General features: G+C 43.4%; 1 protein-coding gene across 1 annotated transcript in view; it reads left to right on the top strand.

The window, feature by feature from the left end:
* Positions 1-18099, top strand: part of arhgef40 (Rho guanine nucleotide exchange factor (GEF) 40) — a gene marked incomplete at both ends in the record, with an annotated part of 135414 nt that overhangs the window by 82145 nt on the left and 35170 nt on the right. The window contains 6 exon segments of the mRNA XM_080742275.1: positions 1378-1627; positions 2494-2583; positions 8398-8604; positions 10124-10309; positions 12380-12560; positions 13902-14012. Coding sequence (XP_080598401.1) covers positions 1378-1627; positions 2494-2583; positions 8398-8604; positions 10124-10309; positions 12380-12560; positions 13902-14012 — 1025 coding nt within the window.

Below are 18099 nucleotides of genomic sequence, written 5' to 3'. Positions count from 1 at the left end.
GGAGGTTGTGGTTTGGCAGCCAAGGAGTGTGTGTGCAAAGTTTTGCATGGATGGGGGCAACGTATGACATCAAGCGTTTGACGTGGCGGGGGTCCTCTTCACGCCATTTTACGCCGTCCCTGTCACTTCCGCTTTCCAGGAATACAGAAGTGCCGTTCTCTAGCCCAAGGCTCAGCTAAGAAAAAAATCGAACCTCTGTTCGAAGTGGAGCTGTGTGTGTGTGTGTGTGTGTGTGTGTGTGTGTGTGTGTGTGTGTGTGTGTGTGTGTAGCACCTCTCTGGTCACCCAGGATCATGTGTACCGATTTTTGTGACATTTGAAGAAAATATGTAGGAAAAGGTGCAAAAAGTGTGTTTTGGAGAAAATTCAAGATGGCGGAAAATCTAACCTGGCGCAAATGGGCGTGGCCTATATGCGTCTTGACCCAAGGAATCCAGGGAAAAAATAATTTTAATTTTCCGATCAACGGTTCAAGAGTTACGGGGCAAAACGCAAAGTGGGCCGTTATAGCGCCACCATGAGGCCGAGTGATGTAATTATTTTTGGATTCATTCTTAAAATCATTATGAATCTCCTCTCCGAGGTTTGAAACTGTAGCTCCTATGGTTTACGAGAGAAAAATACTTGAATGTGAGTTTTTGCAATTCCCATTATAAGTCAATGGGGAAAATTAATTCACTAATAAATTAATATCAATTAAACTATAGAACCTTTCTCTTAGCAAGTTACTAGCACACGATTCCCGAGTAAGCCGGTCGATTTGACATATGGCGCGAGTGTTTGGTGCAAAAACTGTGGGAGGAGTAGCGTGCCAAACTTTGAGGCTACATACAGACAGACACGGACGGACACACACACGGCCACGTATAGGGAGCTTGTGTTCCACACAGCTCCAAAAACTGTTAAAATGACGCAGGCTCACCGTCTAAACTTGAGCCATGGTGTGACCACGAACCATCATTTACAGAGAACTGTATTCTGCTCCCGAGTGTGCGGGAATATGTGTTTTACTGTTATGGGTAATGACAAAACATTGACTGTCTTTGTGTGAACCTTATCTCGTTTGTAAAGAGTTCAACAAAATTGCGAGGCGTTGTGAGCATATATATGCTATATTTTCACAATTAATTTCTGCCTCTAATAATTGACAATTTGGCCAATGTCATTTTAGAGGTATTAAAAAGTCCTTAAATTGTCACTTTAGAAATGTGCAGATACCCTCTATACTAAACTTTATGCTGGTTTGTGTTGAGTGAGAAAACAATGTTGCACAATAAGTTAATCATCTGTGGAACCCCCCCAAAATAATTTGGGGGTCCCGACCCACAGGTTGAGAACCACTGCTCTAAACCAATCATCTCTGCCTCCTCCCCCCAGTAAGCTGTACCTGCTGTGGTGCAGGATGCTGAGCTCGGAGCGCCAGTACGTGGCCGTCCTGAAGGGCGTGGAGGAGACGTACCTCCCCTTGCTGGAGCTCCCCGACACCCCGCCCGCCCTGCGGGGCAAGGCCCACGCCCTGTTCCCCTGCTGGGCCGGCCTGGGCGGCTTCCACGCGCAGTACCTCCTCCCCGCCATGGAGGGCGCTCTCCTGCAGAGCCTGCTGCAGCAGGACTGCTTCAGCAAATACGTGAGTTTTTAGTCGACAGGAGGAGTGTGTGTGTGTGTGTGTGTGTGTGTGTGTGTGTGTGTGTGTGTGTGTGTGTGTGTGTGTGTGTGTGTAACTAAGTAACTAAGTAGATTTACTTAAAGGAGCTATAGTCAACTTTTTCTTGAAAAACGGATGCTAAAATAAAAATAATGTTTCAAAAATATTTTATAAAAAAATAAGCTTCATATATGTGTTTCTATTCAAAAATTACCACAAAAAGCGTAAAATAATGATAAAATAATAATTTTGGCAATTGTCAGACCGACACTTTGTTTACATTCTAGTCTATAGACTAGGATGTAAACAAAGTGTCGGCCCTACAATGAAAAAGTTGACTATAGCTCCTTTAAGTACTGCACTTAAGTACACTTTTGAGGTATTTGTACTTTACTTCAGTATTTCCAGTTTCCAATACTTAAATTGCTTTTACTCCACTACATCTCACAGGCAATTATTGTACTTTTACTCCACTTTGACAACTTTAGTTACTACTTACTAGTTGCTTTGTAGATTTTGATTATTGTTACAAAACATACAGTAACCACTTCTGCTCTGTATACATTTCAGCCATTTGGAAATAGCCATCCTATTATCATTGAAGCTATTATATTAGCATTGTATTGTCACGGATTTGAACAACTTAATCGCCCATGTTCTTTTATTTTCTTTCCTTTTTTCTACTTCTCGCACGCCACATCTTCTGCCCTCTATACACACGCACGCACACACACACACACACACGCACGCACGCACGCACACACACACACACACACACACACACACACACACGCACGCACGCACGCACACTCACACGCACACGCACACGCACACGCACACACACACAGAGGGAGCAGTTTCTTCAGTATTCCCACTATATCAGGACCAAACCAGAACTGGACTCTCCACTGGTGACGCAGGCTGCTGACTATTTCAAGGTGAGACAGAACATAATGTATACCTACAGATGCAAGTATTTAAGGGACGCATTTTTATGCATTATTACTTTAACCATTATTTTATGCTTTAACTGTTAAAAAAATAGCAGATATACAAGCTCACAGCACGGCACTGAGTGCCGCGCTGTCTTGGAAGAGTGGTTGAACTTTGGTCTCCCATGCAGGACATAGGACTTGAAGACAGTGTGTACCTTTTTAATTAATACAATGTAATTTTGTACAATATGTAACAATATAACTATAACTTAAAAATCACAGGAAAGTACAGTCCAATACAAGGTCTGCTAAGAGGGTTTTAAACCCAAGAAAGCCTGTTTTTTGCAGGTTCTTCAGTCCGAGTGTATCAAAAAAGCAACTGGGTTAAGCCAGCGGAAGCTTAATTGTGATTGGCTTCATGGAGGTGACGAAAGTCTGGGGGACGGAGATACACCTAAACCAAACCTTAAACCTAAACCTAAAGCTAACCTCAGTAAAACTAGCACTGGTGAACATTTATCCCCTGAGCAAGCAAGCAGGCATTGCCTGGCTCCAGCCCCTGAATCGCTAGCCACTCCCATTAAAAAAATGTTAAGGCGATTCAGGGGTCTGGTGATTCTCTCATTGAAGAGACTAGCTCGGTTGAAAATCTGTACGGCAAATCATCACCGCTTCAACTCGATGACGTCGGGGGTTGTGAGCAGCGTGGGTGGAGTTTTCTCAGAACTCATGTGCGATTCCAAATAACCTAGCACCGTCCCATTCGTAAACAAACATCGCGTTGCCCGCCGCGGTAACATGCGATTGTATCGATCTTGCTATGAAACATCAGTAGCAGACATGTTTTGTTGTGTTTGATTTAAGCAATATTACACGAGAGGGTGTGGGATAACTGAATTATTTGCATGACTGTGATGCGTCAGGAACGAGCCGTAGGCGAGTTCCGCCGAGCATCACAGGAGTGCAAATAATTCAGTTATCCCACACCCTCGAGTGTAATATTGCAATTATACAACCACCAACAAACAAAACACATTAAAGTATGCTATTCACACTGTGGGGCAATTCACAATTTAAACAATCGCTAATCTGATTCCTTGGAAGAGTTTGACTGACAAAAAATAGTCCCTGTTGATGATTAAAAAGAGCTGCGCTGCGAGCAGTCACCGAGGCATGCAGCAATCACCACAGCTGAGCTGTCAGTTCCAATAGGCTATGCTCCGCCGTACGACCGTATCGCGCAGCGAAAATAGCCGATATACAAGTAACAACACGGCGCGACGACGTGCTGTCACTTGTAGATCGGCTATTTTCACTGCACGTCACGATACCATTGTATGACAACAACTCCAGTGCGAGTGGCTAGTTACTTTGCACTGCAAGCTGCTACTGTGTTTTTTCCTCCAGAGGGCGCAGCTGTGCCATACATGGGATAATCAGGTGCAGTGGCGCTGCGGAGTGATACATTCTTCATGTGATTAGGCCCAGGTCTAGCAGTGCATCTGTGCTCGTTTGATGCACGGTTGGAGAGCCTGTTTTCCATTGAGAGCCGGACTACTTGTTGTATAATACTAGTTAGTAGCGCTCCTATTCTGCCGGTTTCTTTGGTTAGCAAGTAGCAACAGGTTAGCCAGCCACATAACAACACCAATGAGACTGACTCTTTGGCAACGGCCATCCCAGAAACTGCTGTAGTTGGAAGGGCTTTCAGACTGAATAATGGAGTGAAACGAAATGTCAATTCAGGATGAGTGTCAGGCTCTATAGAGCATCGCAGTGAGGTGTCGGAAGTAAACTGCCCATTCATTCACTCCATAGGGGATTTCATTATCAGCCATACAATCGTAACAATTCAATGAACACTTACCAGTAGGCTTGTGGTTGTAAAATGGTTCTATATGCTCCTGCAGAACCCCCGAGTATGTATGCAATCACTCTAGTTTTAGTCAACACATGTTTTAATAAAGATCACACAGAGAGGAACTACATTACCCATACTGCTAAAAATGTACATCCAGTGAAATCGACGTCTGTGATTGGTGGAACTTCTTCTTCTTCGTCATGTACCGTTTTTTTCACCTTTCTAATTAATCGTTGCATTAAGAAATATATATATATTCCTCTTAAGCCGGGGTGGCTTTGTCAGAGGCTTAAAAGACGTTAAATAAATACTTTATGAAACGTCTATGGAAGAAATGAATGGGAAAAACGCTTCCGACACCAGCCCCACCCCAGGGGTGGGGCTTCAACTGAGATGCTCTATTAGATCAATGGTAACAATGACATGCAGCAAACCCAGGCTAAAAGAGGACAGTTACATAGTACAACTTTAAATTCGTGAATGAATGAAAATAAAAGGAATACATCTTGCTTTGGTGTTTAGTATATTCTGATGCAGTGATAGTATTGAATTGAACAAGAAAAATATGTACCTCAGATGTGAAAAAGCAGCATCTCACAACCAAAGCCTGTTTCAAAGGCATCGCAAGCTCAATTACAAAGATGTGTCTCCACTCTATATATACACACGCAGAGTCGGTCAGTCAAGGAAAAACTCATTGTATACAGTGCAGCTAATTAAATTCCACGATGTATACTGGTACCAGCTAATTAAAAAGGGATTATAATGAAACTAATTATAGCTCGCGAGATACAATTACCTCCGGAGAATACATCGCGACGGCATCGTTTGATACTAAGATTATTAATGGGACGATGAATAGGAGATCAGAGTCACTAAGACCTCTGAATCTATATTGAGATTCCGTACAAGCACCCCCCGAAGCATTGGCTCTTAAACCCATTTAGGCCTAGAATTATGGAATGCTTTAGCTATGGAAAAATAGCAGATATACGCAAGCTCGTAGATCTGCTATTTTTTGAAAAAGTTGTGAAAATGTGTGCAAAGCTTTGAATATTTGTATTTTTAAAGCGAACGTTTGTATAACTCAGATTTTGCTTCTGGGGGGGTCCCTTGAACTAAATATTTTGAGATGCAGGGTCCGTGGCCAAATATATCATTTTGGGGGTCCTTCACATGAAAAGGTTTGAGAACCACTGACATAGTAGTCTCTCAAGAACAGACTAACTGAGCTCCAGTTAAGTGAAAAGGACCTTTTCTTTGACGATGGCTAAACAGGTTGCTGACATAGAAACATAGGTTTTTTAAAAAGATACCTTAGAAGGGATTCAAAAGACACTTATAGAATCGGGTCAAAATTCTAATTTTCACGATTAAAAAAAGAATTGCAGATCTACAAGCTCGCAGTGCGGCACTCGTGCCGCGCTGTGAGCTTGTATATCTGCTATTTTTCAATAGTTAAAGCATTCAATAATTCTAGGCCAAAATGGGTTAAATCCAGTCCTAGTGGACTGTCCAGGTCCCTAACCGCTGTTGGGTTTTCTATTCCAGTATTCCATGGTGTTAACCTGTATTATTCTCCCCAGGTCTACTATACTGCTTAAGCCTTATTATTTTTACTGTGTGAGCCAAGCCATGGCTCGTATCTCATGGCTCAAAGGTCCAATAGGTTATCGTTGTCCATGGTTCACAGAGTATGAAACAGTGGGTCTGGGACCCCTAGGGGGTCCTCAGAGTTACTACAGGGGGTCCTCAAAATCTTTGTGTGAGAAAAACTTTGTTCTACCTTTTTCAAAAATAAATTGACTTGACTAGTGTCCATATTCTTAGAACCTTCCCCTAAAATAGCAGATCTACAAGCTTTTTTAAAAAGATACCTTAGAAGGGATTCAAAAGACACTTATAGAATCGGGTCAAAATTCTAATTTTCACGATTAAAAAAAGAATTACAAGCTCGCAGTGCGGCACTCGTGCCGCGCTGTGAGCTTGTAGATCTGCTATTTTTCAATAGTTAAAGTATTCAATAATTCTAGGCCAAAATGGGTTAAATCCAGTCCTAGTGGACTGTCCAGGTCCCTAACCGCTGTTGGGTTTTCTATTCCAGTATTCCATGGTGTTAACCTGTATTATTCTCCCCAGGTCTACTATACTGCTTTGAACTTGTAGATCGGCTATTTTTGGCAAAGTGATTTGGTGTAGAGGGGAAAAGGAACAGACTAAGTACAGAGTGAAAGGTCAATTGTTTATTAAGTATTGACGGTTCAAGTGGTTAAATATCTGAAAACACAAATTGACATGAATCCAAAATACACTGATGATTGTGCTGTCAAACAATGAATATGTAGTGGGGGTCCCTGCTTCATCTCTCTCTCAACTAAGGGGTCCTTGGCCTGAAAACATTGAAGAAAATAGGCTTTAGGGAGGCATTGCCTCGAATGTCCACAGGGAGGCAATATTAGCTAACGTCACACATTGTGAGATTGTCATGGCTGTTGATGGGGAATGATCATGATTCTTGACATGGCGATAATTACAGAGATGCCCTTTAGCCTAATGATGATGATAATGACTCTGGATATAGTGATGAAGAAGAGGATGGTGATGATTATGATGATGGCAATTTCTTAGCTTGTAGATCGGCTATTCTCACAATGTTTTATATCTCTGCCGTCGGGCCGAAACCTCCTAACTCCAAAATGTAAATTTTCTGGAAAATGAGCTCAAGTGGAGTGTGTGGAACACACAGACGTAAAGGGTGTTCAATAGCACATATTTATGGAAAAAAGAGAGGGCCAATCGGGTGGAGTTAGCTGGTTTGGCAGAAAGTGTGGAGTTACGAGGTTTTGTCCCAAGCACGTTTTACTACTTTCCAATGGTTCAATATTATTTTAACCAACACTCATATGTAAAAAATCTAAAACCTCAAAAGTTGAGTTAAGAGGTTTTGGCCAGACATTGACAATTATGTAATATTAGACAATTTGGCTAATTTGGTATTAAAAGGTCTTAAAAGTCATTAAATTGTCATTTAGAAATGAGATAGGTGAGACATGAACTTTGACACGATCTAAATGTCTCAACATAAGAGCAGGAAGAGAAAAAACACCCCGATTGTATAAGTTATATTGTATATTGCATACTGCTACCATACAGTTTGGAAATATTCAATTTATACATGAAAACAAAGTTACATAGAGCCACTTTAAAGTAATAGTTCACCCCCAACATGATCTTTTACTTTCACTCCATGGAGACTTGAATTCAATAATATGTTTTTGTTTTTGTTGCATTCAAGCCAATAATTTTGATTATAATAAAATGTGTACAGTAACCCCATTGGATCCGAGATATGGAATCTAATCTAATCTAATCATCATTAGATAATCATTATCTAATCCAGTGGTTCTCAACCTATGTGGCGGGACCCCCAGGGGGGTCCCCACATTATTTTGGGGGGTCCCCAGATGATTAACATAATGTGCAAATATTGTTTTCTCACCCAACAGCAAACAAACCAACATAAAGTTTAAGTGTATAGAGGGTATCTGCACATTGACAATTTAAGGACTTTTTAACACCTCTGAAATGATAAATTAAACATTGGCCAAACTGTCAAATATTAGAAGCAGAAATTGTGAAAATAGCAGATCTACATGCTCTCAACGCCTCGCAACGCGAGGCGTTGTGAGCATGTAGATCCGTGACAATAGAACCGTCACAATAGAACCGTGATATACAAAATGTAATGCCTCAACTCTTAATGCTCATGTTGGGGGTTGGTCACCAGTTAAAATATGATTATTTTGGGGGTCGCGGCCTGAAAAGGTTTAGAACCACTGATCTAATCATCTGGGGACCCCCCCCCCCACACACACACACACACATGTTTTGAGGACTCCCACTTTCAGAACGACTGCCCCTAACCTTTCTCCCTGTCCGTCTCCATCCTTTACCAGACCAAGCTGCCCCTGGCGTCGCCCCTCTCCCCCCTGTCCTTCCCCCAGTGCCTCCAGGCGCCGCCCCAGAGGCTGGAGCAGTACTGCGAGGCCCTGGAGGAGCTGGGGGGGCTCAACCCCGCCTCCGACTCCGCCCTCTCCATCCTCAGACACGCCCAGCGCCACGGCCACGACCTCAGGGCCAGCGACCTCATCGCGGGCTGTCCGGTGAGAGGAACAAAGTGTTTTTGCAGACCGCTGTATTCGTTTGAAATGAGGATAGGGTTAGGAGGACGTTTAGGGCAGGGGGTCTGCAACCTCAACACATCGGCTGCCCAGTAGTCGGGGGTGTTAGGGATATTTCCCGCTATATTAGTCTAAAAGCGCCAAATTTTGCACAGATGTAGCCCAGGGCATGCTCTAATGATTTAGCTAGGGCGCCCGAGTCCCAGCAGGTAGGGCATTTGGTGAATGCCCTACCTGACAGTGAGTCCCCGGTTCAAGGCCATGTTTTCTAAATGTCACTCCTCCTACTCTCTCTGTCCATGTCTCCTGTCTCACTGTAATATCAGTAAAACGTAATTCCAGAACTGGTTGTCAAAACCAAAGTAAAGCCTGAACAATATTAAACATTAACACTGGATTTGGCCTTGGAACCAACTTGCCTCGTGTTGTGCTACTATGATACAGCTGTATCTATTAGTCTCCCCCCCCCCCCCCCCCCCCCTCTCTCTCTCTCTGTCCGTTTGTTACACTGTGTGTGTGTGTGTGTGTGTGTGTGTGTGTGTGTGTGTGTGTGTGTGTGTGTGTGTGTGTGTGTGTGTGTGTGTGTGTGTGTGTGTGTGTGTGTGTGTGTGTGTGTGTGGCTCTCAACCAAAGCTCTGAGAGGGAGAGAGGAGATTATATAGTGGCGTAAACACATCCCACTGAGATACTTAATGTATAGCAGGCTCCAAAACCCTCTCATTACACCACTGAGGGGTATGTGTGCGCCTCTGTGTTTGAGTGTATGTGTATGTGTGCGCGCACACGCGTGCCTCTGTGTTTGAGTGTATGTGTATGTGTGCGCGCACACGCGTGCCTCTGTGTTTGAGTGTATGTGTGGGCACACGTACATGCATGTGTGCATGTGCGGGTGTACGTACAGTACTTGCGTGTGTGCGTGTGTACAAGGGCATTCACCAAATATTCAAATGTTCAAATATTCAATATATATATTTTTTTCTCTCTTATATATAGTTTATAAAGCGTGGCTAGATAGGAAGTCATAAGAATGAGTTGTCAATGCCCCTGGTGGATGAATGTGTTAATGCTCTATTACCAGGGGTTCTCAAACCCTTTTAGGCTGACCTCCAAAATAAACATATTTGAACTGGGGACCCCCGCCCTGACAAGCACTTGGAATTGTAGGTATTACATTTAATGTGGCTCGGTTCCGCAGATAAATATTGTGAAAATAGCAGATCTACATGCTCACAACGCCTCGCGTTGCGAGGCGTTGTGAGCATGTAGATCTGCTATTTTCACAATGTTCGCATCTTGCTTACTTAATATTTGACAGTTTGGCCAGTCCTGTCGAATATTCCACTATTCGAACACTTTGATGTGTGTACACAGGTATATGTATGTACATACATAGTTTGTACAGTAAAAGCTACTTTCTGTTTCTGTGTGCGTGAGTAATTGATATGTTTGCACGCATAGTTACCTTAAGTGTGTGTGTGTGTGCGTGCGTGTCCTCTCTCAGGTGCCCGTGGCGGAGCGTGGCGAGCTGGTGCGCCACGGCGAGCTGGTGGTGTGCGGAGGGGGCGGGGCCAGGAGAAAGAGGGCGGGGCTGAGGAGCGTCTTCCTCTACCAGCACATCATCATCTTCACCAAGCAGAAGAGCCCCGCCCCGGGACGCACCGCCTACACCTACAAGCACAGCATCAAGGTGCACAACCACACATACGTTTGTACAGACTCACCTCACTGCTACTCACCAGTTAACCCATTTAGTGCTCCAGACATGAACGGGTTAAAATGTCCAGCGTGCCTCTCGCAGGCTCCATCCGCGGCCATTCTCTTATTTTGAAGGCCAGAAGTCCATTGCGTAAACATTTCCGGTTTGACGTCATGACGTCATTCAACGGAAGCGATCGTCACCCCATGCCGTTGCTGTAATGGCCGATCGTTGCCTTTGTTATTACGTTATTGTAGCGAGAATCTAATGCCATCCTTGGCTTTAAAAGTGTTTTTTGGAGAAAATGGACATTAAAGATGAGATCCACCGTCGGCCTCCATGTTAAGGGATTACTATTTTGTGCACGTGGATCCGTGATGATGATGAATCGGCGAGTCCAATCGTGCCAGGACTTTCCAACGGACCGTAGGGTAAGAGTGCCAGCGTTACTCTATACAGTATTTTACGCGAGTATACTCGGGATCGGCACTCTAGATACTCGAGTGTTTTTCACGAGTATACTCAGGATCAGCGTTAAATGAGTTAAGAGTGGGGTGGCTCAGAGTAGATGACAGAGTGCAGCAACTTGCAATGGGCCTGGTGTACAAGATACACTACACCACTAAGATACCCATGTACCTGGCACAATACTTTATAAACGTTAAGGACGTCCACAATTACAACACCAGAGGCAGCGCCACAGATCACGTTCAACCCAGAGTCACCTCAACGAAAGGGTCAAATTCGTTCTTCTGCTATACCACAAAAATGTGGAACGCTTTACCGAAGGCCTTAAAGAAGTGTGGATCACTAGCATCCTTTAAAATCGCCCTGAAAAACCACTTACAGGCAGCAGCCGTTCGCAATTTTTTTCCTGACTATATCTACTGCATAGTACTGTGTTCTATCCGTCTGTCATTCAATGTTATATGAGATACTTCAATGGTTTCCTATGGAAATAAGCTTAGTCTTTTCTAGGATCTCCTTTTAGTAGACCTTGTACCAGTGAACTGTACCGTCATGAAACTGTACTTTTTCCTATGCAAACTTCTAATAAAGTCTTCAATCAATCAAAAAAAGTACATATATATTCAAAGACTTGCTCAAATTTTCATGATTTTTTTCTTCTTCAAAAATAGCAGATCTACAAGCTCTCACTGGGAGCTTGCATATTTGCTATTTTGTAATAGTTCAAGCATAAAATAATGGTTAAAGTGGTTCAAATCTAGAGTTACACATGTGCTTTCCAGGTCTTAACCCTTCTTGTGCTATCGGGATATCCAATACAATATTTGTTTTGCTATTTTACATACCCTGAGCCGCTTGTAGAGATGTGGGTGGTCCTGGGTCGTCCTACGCTTTCCAACGAGTGATGCTAGATGGTCAGACGATTTATTCCATTGAAAATGGTTTAAAATAAAGTTTAGAGCCCCCCCAAAAAAACTCAATCTATACTGTCGGCGGCGCGACATATTCCGGGGTGCCTATCCCGATCTAGTCCGGGATATTTAATAAAATGAATTAATTAATCGGAGGCCTCAACGAAGCCCCGGTCTAAATTTCCATCCATGGCCGGGGCCGAGACTCGGCCATCCACGGGCCATAATCGGGCAACGCCGCCGCATCGCGCCGCCGAATCCAATACAAAGTCACATCTTTAGAGAGCATTTTCTCTGAATTGTGTTCCCAGACCAAAGACAAAGTTTTTTTGCGACTGAAATAGCTTTAGATCGGGCTTCTAAAAAATAAAGACGCTAATGGCTAAGTGTTAGCTAACTTCCTCCTCTCGTCATACGTAACAGTGGCTGTAGTGAAATCCCAAGGCACTACGGGCAGTGTCGACGGAAGCTAGAGCGAAGGCCTATAGAGATATTTCTGGCACTTTAGCGGCACCTTGTGGCCCGGGGCACTCATTGGGTTAAAAGGGTTTATCAGTCAAAAATCAATACTATTTTACAAATAGCATTGGTCCAATACACACAATGTTCCAACAGTTTTTCTTTCTCCTCTCTCTCTCTCTCTCTCTCTCTCATCTCCGCCCTCCTCCTCCTGGGTGCTCAGTCAGGGGAGATGGGTCTGACGCAGAGCGTGGGCGACGACGGCCTGAGGTTTGAGCTGTGGGTGCGCCAGGCCCCCCGCACCAAGGACTGTCTCACCCTGCAGACTCACAAGCCTGAGGACAGGGAGGCCTGGACCCATGACATCGCCCAGCTGCTCTGGACGCACGCCATCAACAACACCGGTAGGCCTTAGCCCATCAAACAGTGGCGTCAGTTCAGTAAAAGCTAAGGTATGGCAACATGACTGGTGTCTTGCACGCGCAGTCATGTTGCCATACCTTAGCAACAGGCACAACAGTTTATTATTTACCCCCTGTAGCCAAGGTATAGCAGCTGCCATATCTTGCCATACCCAATTGACGCCTCTGCGATCAAACCAATCCATTTAATCGAAATCTTTTTTTTTAAAGGCCGATCTACAAGCACACAACGCCTCGTGGTGCGAGGCGTTGTGTGCTTGTTGTGTGCTTGTAGATCTGCAGTTTTCACTAGTTTAGTACATTTTATAGATGATGTATACAAAACAAACGGGTTTCCACCTGACGACGACGATATGCTATAAATATAAGGTGCTGGGAGTGAATCACTAGTTTAGTACATTTTATAGATGATAAATACAAAACGAACGGTTTTGGACATACAAGGTTTCCACCCGACAATGACGATATGCTATAAATATAAGGTGCTGGGAGTGAACATTATAATGTAGGGGTGCCTCGGATTAAAACAATATTTATGGGGTGCCCTGAGACAAAACAGTTTGGGAACCCCTGCCATAATGTCCCGGTCTCCCTCAGGTCACCGGCCTTGTATGTCTTGTTTAACCGTTTTAATTGTATTCCCCTTCATTCACAGTATTCTCTTGGCTTTTAAAGGCTTTTTAACGATATCCTTGACTTGTTTATGAGTGTGGCTTGAAGTGAGCCATGTGAGTTGTGTGTTTTGACTTCGTGAGCACCTCATACCCACTGAATCTTGTTATGCAGGGGTGTTCAACGTTTTCAGACCAAGGACCCCTTAGTCGAGAGAGAGATGAAGCAGGGACCCCCACAACCCATAGATTCCATATAGTTTCATTGTTTGACAGCACAATCATCAGTGTATTTTGGATTCATGACATGTAAATTTGTGTTTTCAGATATTTAACCACTTGATTGAACCGTCAATACTTAATAAACTTGACCTTTCACTCTGTACTTAGTCTGCTCTTTTTCCCCTCTACACGAAACCTCCTTGTAGATCTGCTATTTTTGTCTAAAGTTCTCAGAATGTGGACGCTAGGGTTCAAGTTGTTAATATAGAAAAGGAGGGGGGAAAAAAGCTGCTGTCACACAAAGATATGGAGGACCCCCTGTAGTAACTCTGAGGACCCACTAGGGGTCCCCGGACCCCCCATCGAAGACCCTTGAAGTTACGGATTGCAGCTTTAAGATGTTTACATTTAGACCTTACATTAATTGGAGGCCATTTGGAGTCCTTTTGCAATAAACAGGACTTGTCCTTTTTCCGTGCTTCTCTTCCAGAACTGTGTCTGAAGGAGTCTCTGTGCATGGGAGTGTCCAGTAAGCTGCTGCTGGACATTACAGGAGCCCCGGTCTCAGAGCTGGACTCCATCTACAGCCTCAACGACCGAGGTAGAGTCAAAAGCCATGTTTCCATAAGCTTATTCGAAAATAAGAAGCGAATGATCAGAAATTTGCATTAAGACCAAGCGATTTTAGGCTGTTTCCATTTGCGGGTGTCATTTGAATTAGTGACGGTCGCATGAGTTGATCGGGCTGATTTTTTTCAGACCGAACCGAGACGTGAGCACTGCACGTCTGACTGCTGTGACTCGATCGCTGCACAGTGCTCATCCTGCAAGTTTCAGCGTCCTCTGGAAGGTGGCCGATCTGCAAGCTCACAAGTACAACGCTGCGCGGAGACGCGGATGCGAGCTGCTGTGAGCGTGTAGATCTGCCACTTTTGGCACGCAACACCGTGTGATGAGGAAGGGTTAGCCACGGATGGCTTGACTCCGGGAGGTGAAAACGGGAGGAATTTGCACACGGTCCGTGTCACTCCGTGGGCTATAAACGCTATACAATGGATGTTAAGCGGCAGGGGAAAGTGTTAAGTTGGAGGACCCAGAACGTCATATTTTTTTCGCAATTATTGTCTGACCCGTTTCCATTCTCTAATGCACATTTAGTTTATTCGATAAAGCCTCAAAATCCACCTCCTCTGAGCGGATAAAAGTTTTTGTGGATAATGAAAGTTTATTCGAATTTTGAAGTGTTTCCTTAAAAAGATTTAAGCTCAAAAGGCTTAATGCGCATTAAGATGCTTTATGGAAACGCCACTATAGAGAACCCCACAATCCACTCATGCCTTTAGTCAGGGGGTTCTCAAACCTTTTTTAGACTGTGACCCCCAAAATAAACATATTTGAACTGGGGACCCCCACCCTGACAAGCACTTGGAATTGTAGGTATTACATTTAATATGACGGTTCCACAGATGAATATTGTGAAAATAGCAGATCTACATGCTCACAACGCCTCGCAATGCGAGGCGTTGTGAGCATGTAGATCGGCTATTTTCACAATGTTCGCCTCTTGCTTACTTAATATTTGACAGTTTGACCAGTTTGGTATTACAACGGTCTTGAAAGTCCTTAAATTGTCACTTTAGAAATGTGCAGATACCCACATACGCTTATACTGTGTGTTGATTTGTTTACCATTGAGTGAGAAAAAAAAATACATTAAGCTAATCATCTGGGGACCCCACAAAATCCTGACCCCGAGTTTGAGAACCACTGCTTTAGTCCACTTGGGATGAAGAGTTTGAACGGCTAACCACGTACACATGGGGAGGAAAATGCTGTCTTTTTAGGACTAATTGACCATACATCCATCCATCTTCAACTGCTTATCCGGAAACGGATCGTGGGGGCAGCCGTTCCAGCAGTGAGCTCCAGAGAGCTCCAGAATTCCCTTTCCCGAGCAACATTAGCCACTTTCTCCTGGGGGATCCCGAGGCGTTCCAAGCCCAGTGTGGAGACATAATCCCCCCATCTGGTCCTTGGTCTGGCAGGGGGTCTCCTCCCAGTGAGACACGGAATGAGGACCTCCCTAGGGAGACTCTCAGGAGACATCCGTACTAATTAGATGCCCGAACCACCTAAGCTGGCTCCTCTCCAAGTGAAGGAGCTGCGGTTCTACTCCGAGTCCTTTGATAGGGATGGGACAACAAGCGATATTATTGTTTATCGTGATTAAAAAAAAACACTTAGGATAATCATATCGTGGAGATTTAATTTATCGTGATATCGTCCTCCGTCATGCACTGGGATCAATTCACCTTTTATTTGCAGAGCTGCATATCCCGTACCACTTAAATCTTCTATAATTAGTAAAAGGTACTTATAATATACATACTTGATAGTCTTTTTTTCACTCTCTATCAAATGTCTTTGCTGAAAAATAGGCGATCTACACCTCACAACGAGTCGCGTTGCGACATGTTGTGAGCTTGTAGATCTGCAATTTTTTGGCAAATGTTCCACCCCAGGATAATGGATTTTGATTATCGCGATAATATCATAAATCGCAATTTCTTTTGTCACAATAATCGTGATAAGAAATCTTCATATCGTCCCATCCCTACTCGCAGATGACTGAACCTCTCGCGCTAACGGTATCTCCTAAGGGAGATACCAGCCGTCTGAGAAAACTCATTTCGGCCGATTGTATCTGCGATCTTATTCTTTTGGTCATGACCCACCATTACATTGGTGAGAGTGGGAACGAAGATTGCTCTGTAAAAATAACTCAAAACAAACAATATAAATTATAAAAACATTGTATAATTAGCACGCTCTTTCTGTTTTTCAAAGTGACCGTCAACAGTTCCCAGACTGGATTTAAAACATAGCCTACTAGACAAGTACTAGACAACAAGGTTGGGTGATATTAGGAAAACCTTCAATATTCAATAACGAATACGAATACCTCAATTTCGATATTACTCAAGATATTAGTCCAAACAATTGCCTTATATCTTTTAAATGTTTTTTTCTGCTTTAGGTCCACTGCCTGCCTAACCCAGACAATGAATAGCATATCATGCATGCACACTGCACAGTACACATAGAAAGGTTAGGTAGGTTTTATTGAAATAACCACACCTGGTTACAGATGGACTTCTTTTTTGCATGTGCTACGTGCATGCATAGTGTGTCTGTTAAAGCATAAATAAGCAGTTTTCTGCTGACATAAGCAGGAATCATGCAATTGCTTATTTTTATTTTCTATTTTTATTTTATTATATTCAGGCGTCTAACGATGCCCCCTAAAAAAAATCTAGTCTCTGTGGCGCTTCTAGGAGCCGCAGTCTACCTCCAAAACTATTATTTTACCTGTAAGAAGCTCTGTCATTAGCAGCTCATTGGTGCATGAACCAGCCGACCGGGGCTAAAAGGATTGACAGACAGGTCAACCAATCTGAACAAGAACAAGAACAAGTTTGTTCTGTTATTTTGGATGGGCACCCAGTTTAATCGACCAATGACAGAACTTCTCACAGATAAAAAATCTAGTTTTGGAGGCAGTATGTAGCCCCAGGAAGTGTCACACACACAACATTTCTTTAGAAAGCATTGTTAGCCGCCTGAATAAAATAAAATTAAAATATATATTTTTTTAAATATGCAATTGCATGATTACTGCTTATGTCAGCAGAAAACTGCTTATTTCTGCTTTAATTACTTTGACACATACACCAGTACCTCATTTCAAGCCATCTTCGTCGATATGTATACCTTGCATGTTGATACCTCGATTTTGATATATTTCCGATACATTGCCCAGCCTTACTAGACACCGTCTCGTTTTCATGCCACCAGAATCCGACATACTTTAGAGTAGAGGCCATTGTTTGAACGCAGCGTCGTTATGTTCCCTCCAACTCTATACGAAGAACACACTGCATGCACATGTTGTTACACCCATAAAGCCTGATTCTTATTTTTATGTCTCCTCTTACAGCCCCTCTCTGAATGAGGGTCAGGGGAGATAGTGTTCAGTCCAGTTTTGAAGTCACCGGGATTGTTGTTCAAAGTGCGTGTGCAGGGGCGTCACAAAGGGGGGGGGGGGGGGGGGGGGAGTGGGACTGAGTTACTAGGGCCCAAGGTGGAGTGGCCTTAATTATTTTATACTTTAGCTATTGAAAAATAGCAGATATACAAGCTCACAGCGCGGCACCGAGTGCCGCGCTGCGAGCTTGTAGATCTGCTATTTTTGAAAAGTCGTGAAAACGTGTGCAAATCTTTGAATATATGTACTTTTTAAGCGAACATTTGTAACTCAAATTTTGCTTCAGGGGGGTCCCTGGAACTGAATATTTTGAGATGGGGGTCCGTGGCCAAATACATATCATTTTGGGGGTCCTTCACATGAAAAGGTTTGAGCACCACTGACATAGAAACATAGGTTTTATTTTTTTCAAAAAACCTTAGAAGGATTTGATATATTAATTTGAAATTTTCATGATTTTTCCAAAAATAGCAGATCTACAAGCTCGAGTGCCGCGCTGCGAGCTTGTAGATCTGCTATTTTTCAATAGTTAAAGCACAAAATGTGAGTGAATCCTTAGTACCCAGGGCCCAGAATTTGGTGTGACACCCCTGTATGTGCGTTCTCTCTTGGAGATTACTTTCCAAGGCAATCAAGTTTTGTA

The sequence above is a fragment of the Nannobrachium achirus genome (assembly GCF_963921795.1).
Source record: "Nannobrachium achirus genome assembly, chromosome: 14".
Taxonomy (NCBI): domain Eukaryota; kingdom Metazoa; phylum Chordata; class Actinopteri; order Myctophiformes; family Myctophidae; genus Nannobrachium; species Nannobrachium achirus.
Note: the sequence above shows the minus strand (reverse complement) of the source record. Positions and strands in the feature narration are given on the sequence as shown.